The following is a 25,168-nucleotide window of genomic DNA, read 5'->3' as shown; positions in this document are numbered from 1 at the left end:
TCAGATTTATTTGAAAATGCATACATCTCCGAAGGCTCAGTTTGGGAGATCCCTTGGGAAGGCATCAGTGCATATCTGAAGCACCGTCTAAAAATGTGCTTGTTAATCTGCTGAAGACACAAGCAGAGCTACATAGGGCCAAATATTGCTTGCTAACTCCAGGACTCCTAGACCTGAGAATGAGTATGAGACGAATGAAAGCTTTTGCAGCACTATTAAAAAATAAAATAATTTAATGAGCAAAATCGCTGCCTTATAACTTAGGAGTGGAAGCTCCCTCCTGTTTGCAGTTTGGGATGATTTACAGAACCTATTTTGCTAGTCAGAAAGACTTTCCAACTTGTGACAGGGGTTTTGTACATAACAAAACACACTTATAGTCACAGACCCTGTGATTTAGCAAATTGTAGGGTTGGCGACTGTAAAAGTATTTTGGGCATTGGGGCCATAAGTCCTTTAACTTAAATATGCAACACTGCGTTGAAATTACTCTATGCATCTTTGCTCAGTCCTTATAAGCAGCTGACAAGTCAGCAGAGAGTTTTTACTGTACAGGAGGCCTCCTGGTTTCCCAAGCTCCTTCAAATCCAGGCTCGCATGTCTTTAGGACTGGATTCTCAAGACCACATTTACTTGATTTAGGACTCTTTATAGTCCGCATCTCCCAGTGGGCCCAGGGTCTGTGCGGTTTCCAGGCTTACAGCTCTTTGAATAAGTCTGATTCTTTCAGGACATTTTCCCAGCAGAGAGAGGTTCAACTACTTCTGTAGACTAGTAAGGAAATTGGTTCCTCCATTTTCCCAAGAAAATACTTTGACAAATCAGGGTGGCAAACCTCTCCTCTAACATGTGGCAGACTGTGTTCTTGCTGCAGGTAGGATGACTGCTTCTGTGTTTCCAAGGTAGTTCTGAATATTTTCCATTCCAATATGTTTTTCAGGAAGACTGCAAATGAACGTTGGGTATAAGTGGTGGGATCTCAAGAAGAAGGTGTATGCTTCTCATTAGGCCACTGCCGTTGGAATAGGAGCACAATGTTCCATGTCTCTAAAGTCACAAATTTGAATACAGATTTCATTGCTGCAGACCAAATTACACTTAAAATGTAACTTTGCTGTTGACTGCATTTACCAAACCTGGGATCCAAATAATTAGAGCTTTCTGGAGAAGTGTTTACACTGATAATCAATGTCAAAAACCACTTCCACAAATGACGTCATCAAAGGCTGTCAAGCCACTTTCCACAAAACCTCGATCTGATAGATTTGCCAACGTATCTATGATTTCTGGCTACGATGATAAAGAAGGCCATGCAACCCTGCTGCATTACAAGATTGAGTCTTGTACCCTTCTCATGACCACTAGTCCGATTGCAGGCCTTGCTGTGGCACTGTTACAGCGACCATTCAACTAATTGACAACACTCTTGAAATTAGAAAATGGCGACCCGCCTTGTCATCCTGTGTAACCTCTCCACAGCCTTTGAAACCATTGATAATAATGTCCTGATCAGCACCATTGCATTCCTCATGGGTTTTGACAGCGTTGTCTTAAAATTGTTCAAATTGTTCCTAAAGAACAGACCTCAAATGCTAGAGCTGTCCTTCTCCAAGTCTGCTTCCCTCTCAGCTAGCCTCTGATTTCAATCTGTTCCTGGAATTCTGATAGGCAGCGATATCTTCATTTACAAATAAGTGTACAATAACCATCTCTACTTCAAGCTTACAGCTAGCATGATTGAGTAACTACATCACTGCCATCCAAGAAGGAATATACAAGGCCCTGCTTCAAGCAGAACTCTACCAAGATGAGGTTTGTGCTTCTTGTTAATCCCAGAAGGCAACACTTGCTCTTGGAATGACTCAACAAGATAAAATTCAATGGCTTTACACCTTGACACATCAAGAGAACCATCTCCCTGGTCTTCCACTGCAATACCTTTCTTAGACTGGAGTGTGATTGGCTTTCTAAAGCTTTAAGTGTGTGTGTGTGTGTGTGTGTGTGTGTGTGTGTGTGTGTGTGTGTGTGTGTGTGTGTGTGTGTGTGTGTGTGTGTGTGTGTGTGTGTGTGTGTGTGTGTGTGTGTGTGTGTGTGTGTGTGTGTGTGTGTGTGTGTGTGTGTGTGTGTGTGTGTGTGTGTGTGTGTCGGTGTGTGTGTGTGTGTGTGTGTCGGTGTGTGTGTCGGTTTGTGTGTGTCGGTGTGTGTGTGTGTCGGTGTGTGTGTGTGTCGGTGTGTGTGTGTCGGTGTGTGTGTGTGTCGGTGTGTGTGTGTGTCGGTGTGTGTGTGTGTCGGTGTGTGTGTGTGTCGGTGTGTGGGTGTGTGTGTGTCGGTGTGTGTGTGTGTCGCCACGAAACGCCGGGGGGGGGGGTTGAGGGGTCTGCAATAAAGCACTTTTGTAATGGATACCAGTGTGCTTTCCTCTTTCGACGTTGGAGAAAATACGCCGATAGTTTCTCATATATATTGATAGATAGAGATATATGTATCTTTGTGAAAATGAGTGGTGCATAGGAAGTCACATATATACAAAAAACAAAACTGCTGAATTCTTGTTGTACATATTGAGCAAAAACAAGCAGATATACACTTGAAAGAAAAATAAAATAACCAAAATCTACATATTTACATTGAATAGAGCTATGAGAGGTCAGAATGAACCAGGGCGTGCCAGTATTATAAAATAATATGTTAGGACAGATTTGGGTTCCTAGACACATGGGGTGGCCTCATTGTGATAGAAGAAAAATAGTTCCTGTGAGAAAGTGAAGTAAGTGGAAGGGCTGGAATCTCGATGGAGCATACGGTGGTTTAGATGAAAATAGAGATTCGGAATCACCGATTGTAGGAATGAAGGTTATGGTTAGTTCATAGCAGGTAAGAGTGGAAGAACTGTGATAAGGTGCTAAGCCCGGGTAGTTGAAGCACTCTGCTTTTAGCAAAGAGTGAGCTAGCCTTGTGTCAATAGGAACTGGTGGGTGTGCGCTTTCAAAGCTTACAACGTGTTCTTATGTTTAAGTTTATTACCTAGCCCAGTGGTGCAAAGGAATAGACAGGAAGGTCTACACTCCGTTACCAGAAGCCAGTTCACTGAGAACAAGATAATTAGTCCCAGCTTTTGCCATGTGGAAGGGTTGACTTCCATACATCTTTAGTACTTGATTCCAAGCTGCGGCAGCGTTGTTAATAATGAATATCAGTTCACTGGTTGGATTGAAGAAAACACAGAGAAATCTTCAGAGAAGAGAATGCCAAGATATCAGGAGGAAAGTTGATCAGTAGTGGTAAAGAGTCATGTGCTGAAGATGAAAGAACCTGTAAGGCGTCAGTCTGACAAACTCAGTTAAGTGTTTGTTATGTTTACTGGTGAATGGCTGTGATTGTATGAGGAGTGAGAAAAGTGGGAGTGAGAAATATTTGGGTGTCGTCAGAGTAGATGGTAAGGGAATTCAAAGGAGATGATGTCACCAAAGGGAATGGTGTAAAACGAAAGCAAAAATGAACCCAGGACGGCAACTTGAGGGATGCCATCTGGACTTGTCACCAGTTGGATCGATTATAGGAAGCGATCATACTAATGGCATAGCTGGCAGCGGCGGCCCCGAATTAGGGCAGAGGAGCGTCGCCCCCCTGCTACCAGTGCAGCAAAAGTGAAAAATAAAATATTAATAAAATTAATTACTGTTTTAATTTTCACTGTTCCCAGCCTGAGCAGTGTTTGGTGGTGGGGCATTGCTGCTGACTGGCATCAGGGAAGATGTGCTCCCTCAACCAGTTAACATTTCACAAGTCAGTTTGGTCGGCCGTCTTGTGACGGCCAGCCTGACTTGCGCAGTGTAAACCTCTCCACCTAGCTGTCTCAGATAGCTGGGTAAAGAGCAGGCACAGGCCTCCTGTGCCTTCTAGAGCACGAGGCAGCCAGCTCCAGCCAATCCTGGCGCTGCTCTCATGCTGCACATTTGCAGCATGAGAGCAGAAGAGAAAGACGAAGGAGAGCAAAACCCAGGTAAGTACATTTTTTTAGAATCTTTTTCGCCCCCACTGGGTTCGACTCTCAGTTCCCTCAACCCTCCTCCAGTGTTGAGGGTCAACGCCCGCCACTGATAGCCAGTGATGCCAAGAAAGTTGAAGACGTAAGTGAGTTAAGTTGGTCAACTGTGGTGTACTGGAAGACTTAATAAAATGTAAATAGCTTTGGCCCGTTAAACATCATGGAACTGCTCCTTCTTATGAAATACTTAAACTTGGTGTGATTTATTTTCGTTATAGGTTACATGGCTGTACGCCATACAGGCAACCAGCTTAATATTGGTGGCTCTACTACAGTTCTTCAATTCCATGATTCTTGGCTCATTACATCTCAGCTTTATTGCGTCTGTATTCATAGCACGGAAGATCCAGGTACTGTACCACCCCAACACAGCCATAATTGTAGAAATGTACAATTCTAGTAAAAGTCATTGATGTTACATGTCATGTCGCAAACAGAAAAGTATTACAGAAATGTGGATGTGTTGCTCAGCAAAACAGAGATTGTGAAGAAATAGCATGATAATCTAGATCATTAAATAGATTGTGTTTTTATATGCTAGTGTGCTTAGATTCTAAACATGTGTTTATTACTACGGCTTTTCCCAATTACAGAAAACGAAGTATTTCTGAATTGCTATTTATCACTCCGTATATGATCAGCTCTGAGCTAGTTTAGGTAGTGTCAAAAGTATAACCACCTGCCTCTAACGGCTGTGTACCTTAAGTAAGTCCATTACACACGCAGGTAATGATTTAGGATTTTTTTGCCACTGGATTCCTGTCTCTGCTGCAGAAATTCACGCTTGAAAATAGACTAATTCTGACAGACATTTAAATTATAACCAGTGGTATTTCTTCAGTAATAACCCCTTTTAACAACTTCAAGGTTTTTGAGAAAATATTGATGTTTTCCATCTTTTTAGGTCGAGGACTACCGGTCTGCCGAAAGGCAGAACCGGAAGTCGGAGATTTAATGACTTGGAGAAGAGGGGCTTGAACCAGCCCCTCTTCTCCCCTGTTCTCCATTGGCTGGCCTCGTAAATGCTGGCCAGCCACTGGAGAAGAGGTCAGTCACTCTGATTAGGCCCCGTCCATTTCGGATCGGGGGGCGTGTTTTTTGCGAGAAGTCTCAAGGAGGAGACAACAGCAAAACACGCCCCCGAATCCGAAAAGGACGCTGCCTTTCTCCGAGGCATTTCTGCTCTGCCTCGGAGAAAGGCGGTGGTGTCCAGCATCAGGTTTGTGCAGCTCGCAGCTTCCTCCTTGTTTACTGTGCAAGGACGTCCGACTCGGAGACTCCAGTTTCGCTTTAGACACGCCAGCCGGCCTCCGTGGTTACCAGGGGACAGCATAAATTCTTGGTCATCAAAACGCAAAGTAAAAAAACAAGCATTTACAATGCAATGGTCTCGGCATTGTTTTATTGGTCTTTGCGTGTGTCTTTCTGGGAAAGACATCACGCAATTGGTCAAAGGCGTGTGCAATGATCCGCCCCTGGCCTAACGCTTGCAGTTATGTGCAGGGGCCATCTGTTCCGACATCTGTTTTTAATTATCGCGGCGTGCACCACGCGCGTGTTTGATATTATTACTTAACTGAGGCACTCTATTTATTTTTTAAAGTTGCCAAGCCTGTGTGTGAGTGAACTTCTATGATGGTCCGTTCATGGGTCCCTCTTTGTTCGGGTGCCTCCGAGGCGTCATGTCTGGTATCTGTGGGTCTAATGGAGGCCGTGTGTTTGTGTCTTTGTGCTGGTCTGTGCCTGCACGTGCCTGTTTTTTTTTGCAGATTAATATAGCGCGAACTCGACCCGTAGGCATCGGATCGCTTTACATGGGCACCAGTCACCAGTCACATTGACACACTGATGTCTCTAGTTTCCAGCTGCCATCCAGACTTTTCAGTCGATTTCCTTTGCGACCAAAATAAAGTCACGCGATGTTTTGTTTCCCCTGGTGTTGTGAAGGCACCACGAGAAGGCAAACTAACACGTTTGTTGATGGTTGTTAAACGTCTGACGCAAGTTAGTTGCTGGAGCCACAGTGATTGATTACTTTGTAGGTCCCCACAAAACACCGAACACTTTACCTACCCCTCGAGCCGCAGATTTGTTCTTGCTCTGCCATTTTGGCTCTCCACCTTTCATCCCGGATGTTTTAGTTTTCATAAGGACGCAGTTATGTGCAGGAAACCCTCGGGCGGCATTAATTGAAGGAAAGGTGCATTTTACGACCCTTTCATGCACCTGCTTTCATTGAACACATTAGTATTTGTGTTGTCTGGTGTTTATGCGCGGGTTATGCAGGAGATCTCATCGCGATGCGCTGCTTGCGTTTCTGTCACTTCTGTTTGATTTATGTCGGAAGTTGTCCAGAAAATGGTTCAGGTGGCTTCTTGTTTCATGTCCTTTCGACGGATGCCTCGCGCAGGACCTTTTCATGTGTGAACATTAGACCGGGGCAGCCTCGACAGCCGGTTTGGATGCCTTTTATGCCGGAGGTGAGGCGAGTTTTGTGCCCTGGAACTTTGGAGAATGGACAGAAGGTGAGAATGTAAAGACATTACTGAACCGGCGAGAGACGATGTGTGAGGAATGCAGATAGACGACATTGTTGGAATGTTGGAAGGAAAAGGTTGTGTGGAGACCAAGTCGAGGGGAAGAAACAACAAGCATTTACAATGCAATGGTCTCGGCATTGGTAAAGTTAGAGCTATTGGCATTGCTCATGACATTATTTTTGTTTATGTTTTTGTTTTTAAAACATTTAAAGAAACGGCATTGTCATGAGCAATGCCAATAGCTCTAACTTTAACAATGCCGAGACCGTTGCATTGTAAATGCTTGTTTAAAAATGCTCTTGAGTTTAGTTTGAACTGTCTTGGGTACTCGGGTGCAGTACAAAAAGCTTATGCTGGTTTATTTCTGTGTTTTGTGCTGGTGACTTTACTTTGTCTGGTATGGGCTGGATTAGGATATATGAGGGATTATGTACTTTCAGCTGTAGGGATATAGCAAGTCACTGAGGAGTCCCATGATCATTTACAAGGGCCTGGAACTGTGAGGTGACTTGTTATAGCCTTATTATGTACCCAGTTTGAGTTATTTTATTCCTAATAATCATTAGGCAAAAGGTAATTTTGTACATACATCCGTAAATTAGAGTAGCGCATGCCGAAACATCCTACTTGCTTGTTATTAATTATTAACTGCGAATAGCTGAATTAATTTCCTACAACAGAACACATGTGCGATAGAAAATAATGTAGTACACATATTGGCCTGGAGTAAATCCCAGCGATTATACAGAGGATAAGGTGTGGCAGTAGAAGTTAAGCATCCCACCCTCATAGCCTATTCACTGAATAATGCAAAGATCAGCTCATTAATAAAGTAGAAAATCATACTATGCATGTGTCTTAGGATATCAAACCTATTATGTAGTAGGGTATTTTAAAGTGCCATTGTAGGTCCTGGAAGGGCTGGTGTTGCTAAGAGTCAGATAGTAAATATTACTGTGCTGTTATGTGGTTATGTGGTCATTGATAACTTTAGCCTTAGTTATGTCAACTATGTCAACTGGTGCGCTGACACATTTTTCTGGTTTGAAAAGAATAACTGATGTGCTTTTTGCATGCCTAAAACATTTTGAAGTCCACTTCACTTTTGCTATGTTGAAACCCTTATATCCCATGTATTCATGTATTCTGATACAGAATTGTGTCTGCCCCCATAATAAGTGTATGTACTAGGGTATGTTTATTAATGCTGATTTAGTACCCTATACTGACTCGAGAACCCTTACTCAAAGTGCTTTGCAGGAAGTGATTGTCTTAGATTGGAAAGAAACAGTATTTTTGGCTTTCCAAACGCTGATTGTACAAGTGATTAAAGGTAACTCATTTCATGTTCCTTTTCAGCATAATCTAAAAACGGGAAATTTTCTGAGTAGACTGTCAAAGCTTGTCCTGCATTTTGTACTGGTTCTGGGTTTGACATTTCTTGTTAACATCACTATCAAGGTATGTAAATTCAGCTTTTTATTATTAAAAGTTTGTGCATTTCTCAAAATATATGCAAAACTCTTCTTATTCAAGAATAGTACATTTGTCATCCATTTGCTCAAAAAATGTATACCAAACATTTTGTAGAACACAACCAACAGTCAGAGACATTATAAGGCACCGGTAAAGTGGGCTCCGGCCCAGGGCCCCAGCCTTTTAAGGGGGTGCCCCGATAGCTTCAGCTTTGTTTTCCACACAGTCCTGCCCTGATGACAATGAATGATTCTTAAAGATAGATTGTTTTAAATACTACTTTCCTTTAGTTTATTTTTAATACGGGTGATGAGTGGGAGTCTTTTACAGACATTATTCGGAGAAATGTTGTTTGTTTTTCAACTCCATGCAACATCCATAAAAAAGTTCCTTTTAGATCGAAACAGGACCTCGCATTTAAGAAATTGCAGTGGCTCACAGAAATTATTTGCAATAATATTACTGATCTGAATATAGAAAGCACACATCACTATCCCTGAATATTAGATGAAAACACTTATAGAATTTGGACTAGTGTGACCGTGCAGTGACCTAGCCAAAATCAACATGAAAAAGCAGAAATTGGGTCATAAATTCATAAATTCCCTGCCAACAGCATTTAATTTTTTGCAGATAGTCACCATGTTTAATAATGTTCAAAACAGATGATTGCAGAAAGGGCAGTAGTGGTGTAAATTATAATTGAGAATAGACCTTTCTAGTTTTTGTTGCCGCTGTACCACAAGGCCAAGTAGCTACACTTACAGCTTCAGCTCATTTACCTATCGCACTCCCACAGGAAGCCTATGGTAGTATGAGGTAGTGAGGCAATAGAGTGTATCCTCTTTGAAGATTACTGGACGACAATGGATCAAAAGTTCAGTCAAATGAGTGTGTTGGCAGGTGTTCCAATGTACTTGAATGCCTTTCCTTGCTTTGGATGAGGATGGAGTAAAAATAGTCCGATACTGCAGTCAAATGGGCATTAGCCCTCTAACAGGTAATTAAAAAGGGGTGATACATTCATTGTTGAATTTCCCAAACATTAAGGGTGGAACCAATATAATTAGAAAACGTAGTGTGCTTAAATTCTTGACCAGAGGAGCACCTGTGCCGGATGTTGGGTCAGTAGTGTGCAAAGAGACCTTTTAGCCCTTTGGCTGGCCTAATGGTATAAACACTTAACAAAAAGATGTTGTCAGGATACCATTATGAGTTATATGTAAATATACCAAAGGGTATAGTAATAAGATCTTAGCTTTCCTTTAAAAAAGAAAACCTTAGAAAGTCACTGGAAAAAAAAAACAAGCTTGAAGTGACAATATAGTTAGGTGTTGAAATAAGATAAAAACAACATTGAAACTCACCAGTTCTAGTTTACTGAGCTAACTATAACTGGTGGCCTCTCCATGCATTGCTTATGATCTCGCATATTGCATCACTCATGACACGTTAAATTACATCATTGATGACATCACTGATAACACAATAGCCATATAAAGCATAGAGTTTGAGTTTCCGGTCATAGCATGGAAATAGCCTAAGTGTGATTGTGCAAGCTGAAAGGTATATGGGTCAACTTTTAAAAAGTTTGCGGTTCAAGTATTACTCCATGTTAAACGAGGTAAAGGCTGAGTGCACCTGATGTTGGTTGCAGAGGTAGAGGTATGTTTAAAAGCAGGTTTTGGCTTAAAGTTAAAGACTGTTAAAAAAAAAACTGAGAAATTCTAAATCCTGCGTTGATAACAGATTATCCACCAGTGAATATCTGTGCATGTGCCCATGTTTAATAGTTGCAATACACTGCTGTAGACAAATTGTTTATGTATCAAAGGCATGTATAAGTGTGGCTTTAAGATTCAATGCCATTGTGCTCATCACAGGAATGTTTATAGTGTATTTACTAAACTGTGGATGGTTGTCTATGGTGCCAGGCACAAGGTGTCTTTTCAGTGGCAAATATATGCCTGTCAACATCTTGACTTAAAATTGCAGAGCATGTGAAGTCTTAAGAGAGTAATCCTATTAAGGTGAATAGAATATTGGCCACAGGTGTAGTGTGCTGTATTACTTGAAGTCCACAATCTTTATAGGATGGTGCCACAATTATTGTATGACATCAGTAATGTTATCAACAATGCCGTTTAAGATGTCATCAGTGATGTCATTTCACATGTAATGAGAGGTTATAAGCTGTGCATAGCAGGGGTTCAAGTTATAAGTAGCTGAATAAACTAGAACTGGTGAATATCAGTGTTTTTTTGTTTTTAACATTAGATTTTATCGTTTTCAAAACCTCAATACAACATCACTTTAACATTTTGTTTTTTTTGTGTGAATTTCAGTTTAAAAAAAAATCCTATTCAGCCAACTCCCCTCTGCTCATGCCGTGCGCAGCAGGGGGCTGGTCGCAGGGCCTGACCCTCTGGCCAGGACTTGCACTCAACTCCCTGCAGATGGCATACCTCCTGCTGTTCTAGGCCTTCTGCTGTGTTCAGTAGGGTGTGAACCGCAGGGCCTGGTCACCAGCTAGGCACATGCCCAACCTGCCCCAGGTTGCCAGCCCCCCACTGCACACAGCATCAGGCAGCACACGGGGGGGATTGGCCTCTGACCTGGCTCTGAGCCCAACCCCAGCACAGCTTCATTGGGAATCTTTCACTGCACTACCACGGGGTGAAGCTTGAGCGGCAGCTCCCATGTAAGTACTGCGGAGCTCAAGGAAGGGTGCTGGGTCCTGCGGGAGTACTGCAACACAATTTGTTATAAAAAGTTGGCGCTGGGGAGCTGTCTCTTCCCCTACCAACCTTAATCCCTACAAGTACCACAGGCTCAGGGTGGCCCTATCCTACCCCCTCATACTGCCTTTCTAAAACATTTTCAGGACACCGGGATGGACACCATTTTCTTCTGAGATGCGCCAGCCAATCAGACTGCTTGGGACCAGGACTGGTCCTGCGGTACCGACCTAGCGGGCATGAGTAAAAGCTCTCCCAGCCAATCGGAAAGCCCTATTTTTTCAAACATTCGGTACCGCAGTACTCCTGTGGGACCAACCTTCAAGATATCCCTAACTTTTTAACTCCTTCAAGCTAATCCGAGTAGCTAGCTCTTTAAATGCATATTTTTCAAAGGCTGAATAGATTCACACTAAATTACAAAAAGGGCGCTTTCTGAGTAACTTTCTAACTTTCTGCCAAATTTGGTGTAGTTCCGTTCAGCCAATTTTTTTGTGTTTGAGAGCCATGTTTCGCATGGACATTAACATAGGAAATCAATGTTTAGGGAAGCACCTCCTTTTTCCTGACCCAACATGACAGACCAGTGCATAACTTTCCATGAATGGACTGAGTTGGGTGAATTTTTTTTTTTTTTTTTGTAAGTTCTGTGCAGGTTCTTCAAATGGCGCTAGCAGTACTAACAAAACAAAAACCGATCTTCCTGTGAACCGCCACTGTGTAATATATATTTGTTTGTAGCATGTGTGCCTGTACATACATATGCTCTGCATACTACTGCCATCTAGTGTTGAACCCGGACATGTGTTGAGCTTGTTTTTCTTTGGCAAACGTTTGTATCACAAGACCTGTTGTGACTCCACCCTTTGTCCACAATCACCAACACATAGCCCCACAACAGTTTTTTTCCTTCCACAATTGATCTCGAACATTCAGGAACAGTGCTCTGAGATTGACACGGTAATACACACTGTATCTTCTTTCTCGGTTCTAGCGGTTCCCCCTTTTGACCCTGCAACAAAAACACGAAACCTTCACCAATGAAAGCTTTCACTCATGACACTGGGATTTCAAATCTGGCAGTCAGCGGCCAGGACACCTTGATTCTTCATGACCTCAAACTACCTTCATCTCGATTCTCTGCTGCGGCTTTTTCGAGAATGCACCTGGGGCAGTGTTATTGAACATACTCCCTTCCACTTATGCCCTACGTGTAATGCCAAATTCTCTTGAGCTGCCATTGCGAGGTCTGCAAGCTCTGCCGCATCCCAGAACATTCAGAGACCTCCTTCACAGGAAGGGGGAAAATGGGTTTCTCACAAGATACAAAGGCAAGCCAAATCGGAGATGCCTGACATTTTTGGATCGGCAGGCATTCTGGGTGCTGAGGAGGAGGAATCTGTGCCCTCTGGCATTCTGTCAGCTCAAGGAAAAGAAAGTTCGGAAGCCATCTTCTCTGAGGGCTCCGACATCAATGAGGAGGTCACATTCCCCAAGCCAGTGGTAGAGCACCCAACAGCATTGGGACTGAAGTCAGGTTTTCTAAAGCTCCTGCAGGTGCCCACACTTTTTTTTTTTAACTATTGTGCCGTGGATCATCTGCAAATTTGCTGCTCAATTATTATTTTTTATTAATTAGGTTTTTTGGTCCCTGTGGGTTCCATCTGGGACCCCTCCACCAGAACTAGGAGGGCAAAGTTCATCTTACCCTGCCCTCCGTTATTTTTTTTTCTTCACGTTTTTCTCAGGACAGAGAACTGAGTCCTAAGATGGCTGCCGCCACACATTTATTGATGTGGTGGCAGTCAATCAGATCACATTTGTTTGAGGCATATGAGCTGCAGATCACACACTTAGGATAAGATCGCCATCTGGTGTTGGGCTCGGATGATTGAAGGTTGTTGTTGTCTTCGGAGAAGCCTTTTGGTCACGAGATAGGTGACTCCTCCTCTGGACAACAGTGCGCATGGGCATCCACTCCATCCTCAGATTGTTTTTTTCCGCCATTGGGTTCGGATGAACTTTTCCACTCCGGCTGAAAACTTCTGAAAATCCAGCTTTCGAAACCAACAACATTTACAACTCGACGTCGAAATCCAATCAGACCGGTTCCGGATACGGCTCATGGAAAGCACACCTTTTAAAAAATGCCCCCAATGTGGAGCAAAGTTCCCCCACAGTGACCACCACGAGGTCTGCAATCTGTGCCTCTCGCCGGAACATAACGAATCCAACTGTCCAGCCTGCGCCGCATTCCGGTCCAAGAAAACCATCCGGGACCGAAGAGCTTGACGCCATATCATGGCCAGACCAGCTCCAGAACCAGAGGACATCTTTGCCCAGGATGTCCCGGAAGACGACTCCGAAGACCTCCAAATCGTATCCGAAGCGGACGATTCTGATGACCTCATCACTCCGAGGCAACGAGTGAGTACCAGTGCCCCTACCCCAACCCCCCCAAAAAAGACATTGGTCAAGACTCCGCCAGCGTGCCCCAGTCGCGACCGAAAATCGTCTTCAGAAGCCCCGCCCTCGGGCCCGGCTCCGAAGAAATATAAGCCTGCAGGTGGCTCGGGCTCGAACAAACCTCATGTTATTGTGCCCACAATACCTTCGGCACCGAAGACTCAATCCCTCTCGGCACCGAAGCAGGCCCCGAGACCATCGAGGCCGAAATCTCCACCGGCACCAAAACGTTCTTCGGCACCGAAATCTCCGCCGGCACCGAAAAGTTCTTCGGCACCGAAACCATCCTTGGTACCCAAAATAGTCCACAAAGACTCTACCGATCACCCAAAACACAGATCGGAACCGAAAAAGTCTGCGCCAAAGCCACTTTCGGACAATGAAGAACTTTTTCGCCCGGATCCCACGCAAAAAAGGATTTATTTCAATCCAAAAACCGGACATGTCACCGCTGTGCCATACAAGAAAAGGAAGCTGGACACGACACCTCCTCCAGCTCCCGTAAAGAAGAAGGACTTTGCCACCTCACCCATTCGTCCTTCCTCTCCTATATTACCTCTCATCCCACCCTCTCTGCCCCCACCTCCTTCTCCTCTACCATCTCCTTCACATACACCACCTCCGCAGGATGATGATGATGATTTAGGGGGAGGGGGGGACCCGGATGACCTTAATGATCCTACTGATCCTAATTATCCTTTCACACTCCCGGATACGGCACCCTTAGATGACTGGGCTTACCCTTTACCTGATATTCCTGATCCCACTACATACCCCTCCAAACCCTCCCCTCTTGATGACCATTTAGGGTTTGGACAGCTGATAAACAGGGCGGCACTGTTCCATGGCGTCACCATGCACTCAGATACACCTGAAGAGGACTTTCTCCTCGACACATTTGAGCAGTCGCAAAAATCAGTTCAGATCTTGCCCATGATTAAGGGAGTGATAAAACATGCCACTGAGGTTTTTAAAGACCCTGTTAGAGCTAGGGTTCTTAACCCCCGCATTGAAAACAAATATAGACCGGCCCCACAGGATCCCGCGTATATTAAGGCACAGCTCCCTCTAGACTCTTTAGTCATTTCAAACGCAAGAAAGCGGGCTAACTCCCAAACAACAGGAGACACACCGCCCCCAGACAAAGAGTCCAAGCTCTTAGAGTCCAAGCTGCTAACCACTGGCGTATTGCCAACACACAAGCCCTATTAGCCCGATATGATAGGGCTCATTATGATCAGCAAGAAGATCTTTTACAACACCTGCCTGATCAGTACAAATCCCAGGCCAATGGCCTCATACAGGAGGGAAAACTGATATCTAATGCCTCAATCAAATGTGCACTAGACGCAGCGGACACTGCCTCTAGGGCGGTCAACACAAGTGTATTACTTAGACGCGACGCATGGCTACGTATTTCCGGCTTTAAGCCGGAAGTACAAACACCCATTCTTGCTCAACCATTCAATCAGGAGCAACTATTTGGACCAGCAGTCGACACTGCACTAGAGAAAATGAAGAAAGATAACGAGACTGCCAAATCAATGGGAGCATTACAGTCTCCACAACCCCGAGGCTCCTTTCGACGCTCCTTTTATAGGGGAGCCTCTAAAAATGTGGGAACAGACACCTCTTCCACTTTCAAAACCTCCGCACAAACATCCCCTAACAGAGGATATTTTAGAGGAGGATACAGGGGAAACAATACCAAGGGCCGAGGACGGGGCAACACCAACACCCGCACCTCTCCAGCCACTAAACAGTGACTTGCCCCCGCTCCCCCAGACCATTCCACTCCGGTCGGGGGCAGACTCCAACAGTTCCTACCTGTCTGGAATTCCATCACAACAGACAAGTGGGTAAGACCAATTATCCAGTCTGGCTACTGCCTCGAACTCACAAACACCCCCCACACATACCACCCAAACACCGTCCAATATCACCACACCATCTTACACTCCTCAAACAGGAAATTCGGTCCTTGCTTCAAAAACACGCAATAGAACCAGTTCCACTCCAACATCAGGGTACAGGAGTATATTCTCTATACTTCCTAATTCCCAAAAAGGACGTGACTTTAAGACCCATACTCGACCTCAGACTACTAAACCGGTACATACACTCAGATCACTTCCATATGATCACTCTCCAACAAGTCCTCCCACTACTTCAACAAGGCGACTTCCTTGCCACATTGGACCTCAAGGACGCATACTTTCACATCCCCATGCATCCCGCTCACAGGAAGTATCTAAGATTTGTGGTAGACGGACAGCACTATCAGTTTACAGTCCTCCCATTCGGAGTAACGACTGCACCCAGGGTATTCACCAAATGCTTAGCAGTTGTGGCAGCGCACCTCAGGAGACAACAAATCCATGTCTTCCCGTATCTCGGCGATTGGCTCATAAAAGCCAATACTTTCGACAAATGCGTTCTCCACACTCACCGCACTATTCAAACCCTACACAACTTGGGATTTACCATCAACTATCCCAAATCTCAACTACAACCCTCCCACATACATCAATATCTGGGAGCCACCATAAATACGTCCAAGGCCATAGCTAATCCCAGCACAGCCAGGATAGCCAACATACAAAACCTCATCTTAAAATTTCAAACTCAACACTCTCTTCCAGCAAGAGTGTTTATGCAACTGTTAGGCATGATGGCGTCATGCATCTCCATCGTACCCCACGCACGACTTCAAATGCGTCCCTTGCAAGAGTATCTAGCACAACAGTGGAACCAGGCTCACGGACAACTTACCGATCTGGTGTTGGTGGACAGTCGCTCACTTCGTTCACTGAAATGGTGGAACACCATCAACCTGTCCAAAGGGCGACCGTTCCTAGAGCCTCTTCCACAAGTAGTGCTGACCACCGACGCATCTCTCACAGGGTGGGGAGCCCACCTCCTTCAACACACCACTCAGGGCAGATGGACCACTCAACAAAAACTGCTCCATATCAATCAACTAGAACTTCTAGCGGTGTTCCTAGCACTGAAATCCTTTCAAGTACATCTAAAGAACAAAACTGTCCTCATACGCACAGACAACATGACGACAATGTATTACATACAAAAGCAGGGGGGGGACACATTCTCTCCAACTGTCCCACTCGCACAGAACATCTGGAGATGGGCAATTCCCCAAAACATCTACCTGCTAGCGGAACACCTTCCAGGGGTTCACAACCACGTTGCCGATCTCCTAAGCCGTCAGACACAGCAAATCCACGAATGGGAATTACACCCCAAAGTCCTATTCCCATTCTTCCAAAAATGGGGCCAACCCGACATAGACCTGTTCGCCACGCACGAAAACGCAAAATGCCCAACCTTCGCCGCCAGGTTTCCACACCCACAGTTGAAGGGCAATGCAATATGGATGAACTGGTCAGGCAGATTTGCGTTCGCTTTTCCGCCTCTCCCACTCATTCCATTTGTGGTACGCAATCTCAAACAACAGTCACTAAAACTGATCCTAATAGCTCCCACTTGGGCACGTCAACCCTGGTTCACGACACTTCTGGAACTATCGCTAGTTCCACATCAAAAATTGCGCCTTTCCCCGGCACTATTAACCCAGAACCATGGAGAAATCAGACACCCAGATCCACAGCAACTGAACTTGGCAATCTGGCTCCTGAAGTCTTAGAGTTCGGTTACCTGAACCTCCCACCAGACTGTATGAACATCATAAAAGAAGCTAGAAGACCTACTACTAGGGCGTGTTATGCTGCAAAATGGAAAAGAGTTGCCATTTACTGCACTAACAATGATATACGTCCACTGGATGCTTCCATCCAAAACATTATTTGCTATTTACTACACTTGCAAAGATGTAATTTAGCGTATTCCTCCATACGTCTACCCCTAGCGGCCTTAGCAGCCTACTTACAAAATAGACAACACCTGTCCCTATTTAAGGTACCAGCCATCAAAGCCTTTATGGAAGGTCTGAAAAGGATCATTCCTCCAATATTACCACCTTCCCCAGTGTGGAATCTAAATATTGTTCTAACACGGCTCATGGGTCCGCCATTTGAACCTATGCATAAATGCGAACTGCAGTTCCTAACATGGAAAGTGGCTTTCCTTATCGCAGTCACATCCCTGCGAAGGGTAAGTGAAATACAAGCCTTAACTCTTGAAGAACCATTCCTGCAACTACATCGTAACAAAGTGGTTCTTAGGACAAACCCGAAGTTCCTCCCTAAGGTCATTTCCCCTTTCCATCTTAACCAATCAGTAGAGCTACCAGTCTTCTTCACTAAACATTACTGTGTTGATGTGCAATCCAAACAACAAGCTTCAGTAGGCCAAGCTGTCCTAAAAACTCTATTCCAAACTGCTGCAACGGATACAGGTGACCACCGCTAGGGGAGACACTGCTATATAGTCTATCCTAGTGTGTGATCTGCAGCTCATATGCCTCGAACGGAATATGCTACTTACCAGTATGCATCTGTTCTTGGCATGTAGAGCTGCAGAGCCACACACGCCCACCCGCCTCCCCGGGACCTGTATCTGTTCCAGCATTGTCTTAATTAGACAGTACACATGGACATCCTTTCTCTTTATTCTTATACACTCCATCATTTCCCATCATGGCGAAAAACAATCTGAGGATGGAGTGGATGCCCATGCGCACTGTTGTCCAGAGGAGGAGTCACCTATCTCGTGACCAAAAGGCTTCTTCCGAAGACAACAACAACCTGCAATCATCCGAGCCCAACACCAGATGGCGATCTTATCCTAAGTGTGTGGCTCTGCAGCTCTACATGCCAAGAACAGATGCATACTGGTAAGTAGCATATTCCTTTGATCTATTGAATCTGCGGATCCTCCACAGTGTAATATATAAAATTATTTTTTAACCTTTTATTTTTCCAAAACTACTGAACAGATTTACACCAAATCACAAAAAGCCTTCTTTCTGGACCAACATCGAAGATTGCCAGTCTTGCCTTCATTCTGGGTACAAGCAAACTCAAAACTAGTGTTCAGCTACTCACTTTCAGGTGGCCTCACTTTGTGTGTTATTGGATGGACCTACTAGTCATTCCCTTGCCCCACCGAAGTCCTTCCAAGGATGATTTTAAAGCTTACTGAGAGGTTTGTGGTGCTACTCACAAAAACCATGTGGTTCTGGGAGTTTGAGGAAGAATGAGAAATTCTGTCTCTTTATAGTACTAGTTGAACTTCCAGGCTTAAATTGTTGTTTGCTATTATTACCTTGTGACAGTACAGCTCTCTGAAGAGGGGGAACTAGAGTTAAGTGAGAGAAGGAGTGAAAATTGAAGCATGGCAGGTTGTTGGTGGTTAAGTGTGTAAGTTTAGTTCACAGACCATCCTCAAGGTCCAGCGAGAAAGAGCTCTCGGAGGCCTTCACAAAGTCCCATCCTGTACAGTTTATATGGAATAACATACATGGAATTCTCTTCTCTCCCTTACCTCACTTAATTGACCTACCAGGTGAGGTAGTGCCACTGCATGGCAAGGTATAGCTAACAGATGGCTAAGTGTCTGCAGCCGCCAGCCCAGGACCTATAGCCAAATGTTATGGAAAACCCTGTCATGTTCCATTAATACCATGGTATAAGCTGATTCTGTGGTTCCACTGGAAATGAGTGCACTCCATTGCGTTTGATCTCATGGCCACTGGTTCAGATTCCAGCAGATTCAATCAATCTTTAATCTTTGCAGTTAATAAAATGAGCACTGTAGAGTAGCAATAAACATTTATTAATCAGCATTAAGAAGCCACAATGGGCTGCAAGTGTACTCTGCAAATCGTATGTGAGATATAGTTAAAAGAACAAGTAGTTTCCTAGCTAGTTCTTCTGCTTTTATGTCTTAAATGAAGACTTGTTTGCCTTAAAGGCAGGCTACGGCTGGAAGGCAAACTTGCTGGGGTCTGTAATGTAAAGTTGAAACTCGTAAATTTACCTTAACATTATGAACGTTCAGCCTGAAATATCAAATGCTTGTTTGGACTGCCGATTCCGAACAACAGAGAAAATCTAACATTATGTTCTATGGATGCTTTCACTGAAAATCAAATTCTTTGCAAAGCAGACATTGACCATTTTGCTAGGCCTCATTATAGGTACACCTGTAAATATACCAAACATTGCCAATAGGAATGTGAACACAACTGAATCTTTTTAACTAGTTTCACTAGTCCCTTTCTATTTTCTAAAGCAGTGGACGGGAGATTCATAACTTTGGGACATAAGCATGGTGGATGGTCTTTCATTGATTTCTGGGTTAGACTTCTGGTTTTTAACCATTCTTAGAGCCTTCTTCTTTGCAGAGTTTCCTCTCTCCTATAATTCATATCCTCCTAGATTAGGTATAAGCAATTTCTGTGATATTAGTGTACCTGTACTTGAGGGACTAGAGCAACACTAGAGCATGAAAAACTATTGGGACTCCAGTTGAGATAACTTAGCATGATGTGCGAACCTGTGCCAGCACAGGGTTAGCTATGTTGTTCACGTGGTAGTATTACGGAGAATGAGTCTCGGATGCACCTTAGTGAATTAGAGTAACAGGAAAACACCCACATGTCGATGGACAGACTTGATTTTTTAACTCAGTGAGTACAAATTCAGTTTTTTTACTTTCTGGTTAATACTATAATGAAAACGCTCCACCCTTAAATCAGGGCCATTGGAAATGTGCGATTTTGTAGCCGCAGTGATTTTCACATAATTATAGATTTACCAAATTTGCCACATAATCCATCATCTGCCGCAAAATCTGCACATTTTAATTAAAAAAACTATTTTGTTTCTAGCCCAAATGGTGCAAACGTTCCTAAAAAAAAAAAGCAACAACACATATTGCCATGCCATGGAAAGTGCTTTGCAAAGCTGGACTGGTCACCTTTCTGTTCACTATTGCTATGCTGTTATATTAAACTGGTACTAATGAGGTGCAACCAATGCCCAGACAGTGTTACCAGGTTTTAAAAGGATGAAATAATGAAGTATAACTGTTACACATGGTTTTTCTTGCTGCATAATTTACTCAGCCTGACACATAGTTTGGGCCGTTTCTGCTGCATAATTTCAGTGTCCCTATCTTAAATGTAGTTTTCTATTATAATCGTATTACTGCATGGTGACAGAAGAATAACCAATTATACAGTGGCAAGAGGTACAAGTCCACCAGTACAGGTTACAACACAGTTGTGGGGCTTGGCTATTTGCTCTATACTTTACCTTGTGTTACTTTGTATTTGTGTTGTATAATACTGAAAGTGATACTCTATATCACAGTTAAAAGGATATGTTATACACTGAAATTTCACGCAGACTTGTAGTATGCAGCTAATTGAGGAAACACTAAAAGGTGAGATCAAAAGATCTGTGACTCAGCACTGCGTCATTACAGGTTTCACAATTTGCAGAAAGTAATGCTTCTGTTTTGTATTTTGTTGCTACAGAAAATTCTGAGTATTGAGTCAGATGAGCATATATTCAAATTTATAAAGGCCAAGTTTGGATTTGGGTCAACAAGGTATGATCTGCATTTTATTAAGTTTTATTTTTAATGTATTTATCTGTTTGGCTTCAAAACATACATGTCATTAAACTGGCATTACAGACTTCTATTTTATTGAGCATGCAGAAGACCTTTATCTTAATTTTAGTGGTGAGGTGACATTAGGAGTCAAGCAGTCGAAATTCTTTATTCGATCAAAACGAGTGTCTATAAAAAAGATGCATTCTAACATTCCATCAAGATAAAAAAGAAGCACAGTTCTTACAAAACTTATATTGAGATAAAATCATTCAAATGCATAGTATTTGATGGTTCAAACATTCGCTGGCTAAAAATATTTCATACCATAGTAATTTGGCATTGTAAACTTACCCTCTGATGTTTAGTATGCCATATATCACTTCATTGACCCTTTACCTCCGAATATCTTGACGGAGATCAAATCTTCTCTTCTCCCTTTATGGACCATGCTCGTAAATGTCTTGCTCAGCCAAGGCTCTATACCTGACTGCCTAAAAGTAGGGCAGGGAACCCCATCTTGAAAAAAAGACAACTGCAGATTGCTCAGATCGTAACAATTTCCTCCCAAACTCCAACATTCCCACTCGAATCTTCTTGAAATATGTGTTCAGATCCAACTCTGCAACCACATAGATCATTTCCAACTCTTTGACCAATGCCAATCCGGCTTCCATCAGGGTTACAACACAGAATCAGCACTCAAAACAAACACATAGTAGATGACGTATTAAGAATGAATTGTGGGTGGGAGGAGCCTAGCGCTTGACCAAGATGGCCGCGTGAGCTCAGAGCTCCCGAGACCCTCGCGCCCTCCGTCGACTATCCTGTCTTTAATCCTGTCGGTATGCATGGCATCGTGTGGATGACCTGTCAGGGAGGCGATTGATGCTACCCGCGGTCGGATCGCCCACCGGGAACCGGACTTATGCCTGGCGGAAGATTGCGGCCTATCTCCGGGGGATGCCAGGGGCTAGAGTTGGCAGGATGCCCGACTCCTAGTTGAACAACAACGGCCAGGCGAGGTGTGAACTGTCGGACGGAGGTCCCCGTCCTTTCACTTTCGCTTTCTCTCCCTTTGTCAGCCCTGCCCCTGGAGAGCTCTTGGTGGCTTTATTACCCTATGGACGCTCTGCAGGCTACTCCGGCGGCCCACTGCAGAACTGATCACTCCTGATTCCTTTCGTTGAGAGGGACCCGTCTTATCTGAACCGACCTGCCTGGTGTCAACCATGTCGGGCAAAGCAGAAGTGGATCGGCTGAAGGCTAAGTCTACCATGCGGGGAGCCTATACCCAAGTCAATAGCATGGACCGCTATGCTCTGCAGAAGGGATCACCGAGTGGGTCGAGCCAGTCGCTGGATACCCAGAAGGCGGCCTCGCCTTTGGCCCCGGAGCTCTCACTACAGGATGTCATGGGCGCGCTCGAAGGGATGCAGACTTCGATTGGGAGACAGTTTGATGCCCTGGCGCATAAGGTGGACGCCATCTTGGTGGATGTCAACCTGATCCGTGCGGACTTGGGCAAAACGAATGAACGGGTTAAGAACCTGGACCTCAAGACCACGGGCCTCACCGATGATGTCACGGAACTGCAGACCGAGGTTCGTAAGCTGAGGACCGAGAGTGATCTCGCCGCCCGCCGGCTGGAGGACTTTGAGAGCCGGGCCAGGCGCAACAACGTGCGCGTCATCGGGGTCCCGGAGTCCTCGGATGAGGCTTCGGTTGACCTGCTTGTCGAGGACTTGGTGCTTAATCATCTGCAGCCTAAGGGTCTTGGAAAGTTCTTTGCGGTTGAAAGGGCCCATAGAGTGCCGGGTGGGAGGCCCAAGGCGGGTGCCCCGCCGAGGCCGATCGTCGCCCGGCTCTTTCATTTTCGAGATCGGGACGCTATCCTGCAAGCATCGAGGGTGACGGGCCCGGTCCCCTTCCAGAACGCGTCGGTGAATTTCTATCCGGACTTCACCCAGCAGGTGCAGAGGCAGAGACAGGGCTTTCTGGGGGTGAAGAGGCGGCTCCGGGAGAGGGATCTGAAGTATGCCATGCTCTTCCCTGCCAGATTACGTGTGGTGCACGAAGATCGGACATTCTTCTTTGACTCTCCTGTTATGGCCGATGAATGGCTGGACGCTTTGCCCCGACGACGGACGGGGGCGGACACTGCCGAGGATGGAGACAGTGGCCGGGATGGGCAGGGCTGATTTTTCGGAGCCGGTCTGACCCGATTTGGCTATATTTGAAGACTTGAATAGAGTGCAGTAAATGCGGAGGGTTGCGGGAGGACGAGGGGTGCTCTTTTCCTCCCTTAGGGTACTTTTTGTAGATTTTGGGTTTTTGTAGGGCGACAGGCACACTGCAAGTTGGGGGGGCTTTGTAAGCTGCAGCAGGGGTGCAGGGTGGGGGGGGTTTCTGGGATTTTGGGTTTGTTGTTGGGGGGTTTATTTCTGCAAGGCATGGTGATTATTTCCAGGACTGTTCCATGGTGGCTCTTCGGGTGTGGGGTGGGCCTCTTTACGTTTGAGGATGGGGGGTAGGGGTTTAAGTGTTATAAGCTGGAATGTTAATGGTTTGGGGGATCGCATTAAGCGTGGGATTGTTTTGCAATTCTTGAAACGGTCAATGCCGGATGTTGCCCTGCTGCAGGAGACGCATCTTATAGGTAATACGTGCTATGCTCTGAATAGGAAGGGTTATAAATTCATAGCACATTCGGGATTCTCTTCCGGGTCCAGGGGTGTGGGCATCCTAGTCAGAGCCTCGCTGCCATTTGAGGTGGACTCCACCATTGTTGATGATAGGGGGAGGTTTGTGGCGGTGGCGGGGCGGTGGGAAGGAAGAACTTTGGTTTTGGTTTTGGTTTCGGTTTATGTCCCGCCGGCCCTGCAGGCCTCCACGTTCACAGATCTGGGTAGGGCCTTGCTGGATCTCCCCGGGGGTATGCTTGTGGTGGGAGGTGATTTCAACGCTGTTGGCTCCGGTCTGCTGGATAGACACCCGCCCAGAGACACAGGGGGGGCTCAGAAGTGGCTTCCAGACTTCCTAGACACGCTTGGCCTGATAGACTGCTGGAGGCTCCGGCACCCCACACAGAGCCAATACACGTTCCACTCCGGGGCACATGGTAGCCTTTCCAGGATTGATTACCTACTCACTCTGGCTGCGCATGCCTCATTGGTCTCCGAGGCGAGGCACATGGCGCGTGGTATATCGGACCATTCGCCAGTATGGATCCGGCTGGATCTAGGTCGGGAGGGAGGAGGAAGGGTGGCCCCTATCAACCCGTGGTATTTCCGAGACCCCAAGATGCGCAGCGCGCTGGTAAAGAAAGTAGATAATTTCTTCAAGGACAATCAGGGATCCGTGGACTCGGCAGTGTCGCTGTGGGAAGCATTTAAGACCGTGCTCCGAGGGGTAGCCCTCTCCCTTGTAGTAGCTGCCAAGCGGCGGAGAGATGGCGAGGTTCTGCAGGTTGAGGAGGAGATCGCGGCTCTGGAGGGAGCGCTAGAGGAGGAGGTTACAGAGGCCTCACTGCATGAGCTTTGCTTGAAGCAAACTGAGTATAAGGACCTGGTGACGAACGCCGCTAAGACCCTCAGTAGGGAACAGCAGGGCCGTTTGTATGATGTAGGTGACAAGGCAGGGAAGCTCCTGGCTTGGCTGGACAGAAAAGAACGGGTCAATAGAGTTGTGCCAGAGTTGACGGGAGAGAGGGGAGAGGCGATTGTGGAACCTGAGAGGATTGTAAAGTGTTTCTCGGACTATTTCTGTAGGGTTTATGCTTCAGTGTCGGACAAGCCGCCCGAGGACTCGTGTGACCTCCTCCGTGATATCGAGTTGCCCTGCCTCTCCGATATAGATAGGGACGATCTAGATGGTGACATAACGGTTGACGAGGTGGCGGGGGCCATCCGCGCGTTAAACTCGGGCAAGGCCTCGGGACCGAACGGCTTGCCGGTCGATCTGTACAAGCTGTTTCCGGATAGGGTCGCCCCTCACCTGCGCGCCATGTTTGTGGAGGCGCGGGGGAGTGGGACCCTCCCGTTGGACCAGCGACTGGCGACGATTGTGGTTATACACAAAGAGGGCAAACCCCGAGATAAGTGCGCCTCATATAGGCCTATCTCACTCCTTAACGCAGAGCCAAAAATTCTGGCCAAAATCCTGGCGACCCGATTGATTAGGGTACTCGGTGACTTGGTCCACCCGGATCAATCCGGCTTCATCCCGCACCGAAACACAGCGTTAAATCTTCGGCGCCTCCATGGCGTAATCGCCAGGGCGGGCACGCTGCGTGAACCAGCTATTGTGGCGTCTCTCGACGCCACGATGGCCTTTGACACGGTGGAATGGGCATATTTGTG

The 25,168-nt window shown here is 45.5% G+C and overlaps 1 protein-coding gene across 3 annotated transcripts in view; it reads left to right on the top strand.

Moving 5' to 3' along the window:
* The window catches only part of DPY19L3 (dpy-19 like C-mannosyltransferase 3), a 428,279-nt gene that overhangs the window by 257,513 nt on the left and 145,598 nt on the right, over positions 1–25,168 (top strand). For all 3 annotated transcript variants that reach the window (XM_085637855.1, XM_085637856.1, XM_085637857.1), the window contains 3 exons: positions 4,267–4,398; positions 7,948–8,049; positions 20,731–20,804. In XM_085637855.1, the coding sequence (XP_085493981.1) occupies positions 4,267–4,398; positions 7,948–8,049; positions 20,731–20,804 (308 nt within the window). The remainder of the gene's footprint in view (positions 1–4,266; positions 4,399–7,947; positions 8,050–20,730; positions 20,805–25,168) is intronic.

Source organism: Triturus cristatus, chromosome 12 (genome assembly GCF_964204655.1).
Source record: "Triturus cristatus chromosome 12, aTriCri1.1, whole genome shotgun sequence".
Lineage (NCBI taxonomy): Eukaryota > Metazoa > Chordata > Amphibia > Caudata > Salamandridae > Triturus > Triturus cristatus.
This window is presented reverse-complemented; position numbering and strand designations above follow the sequence as displayed.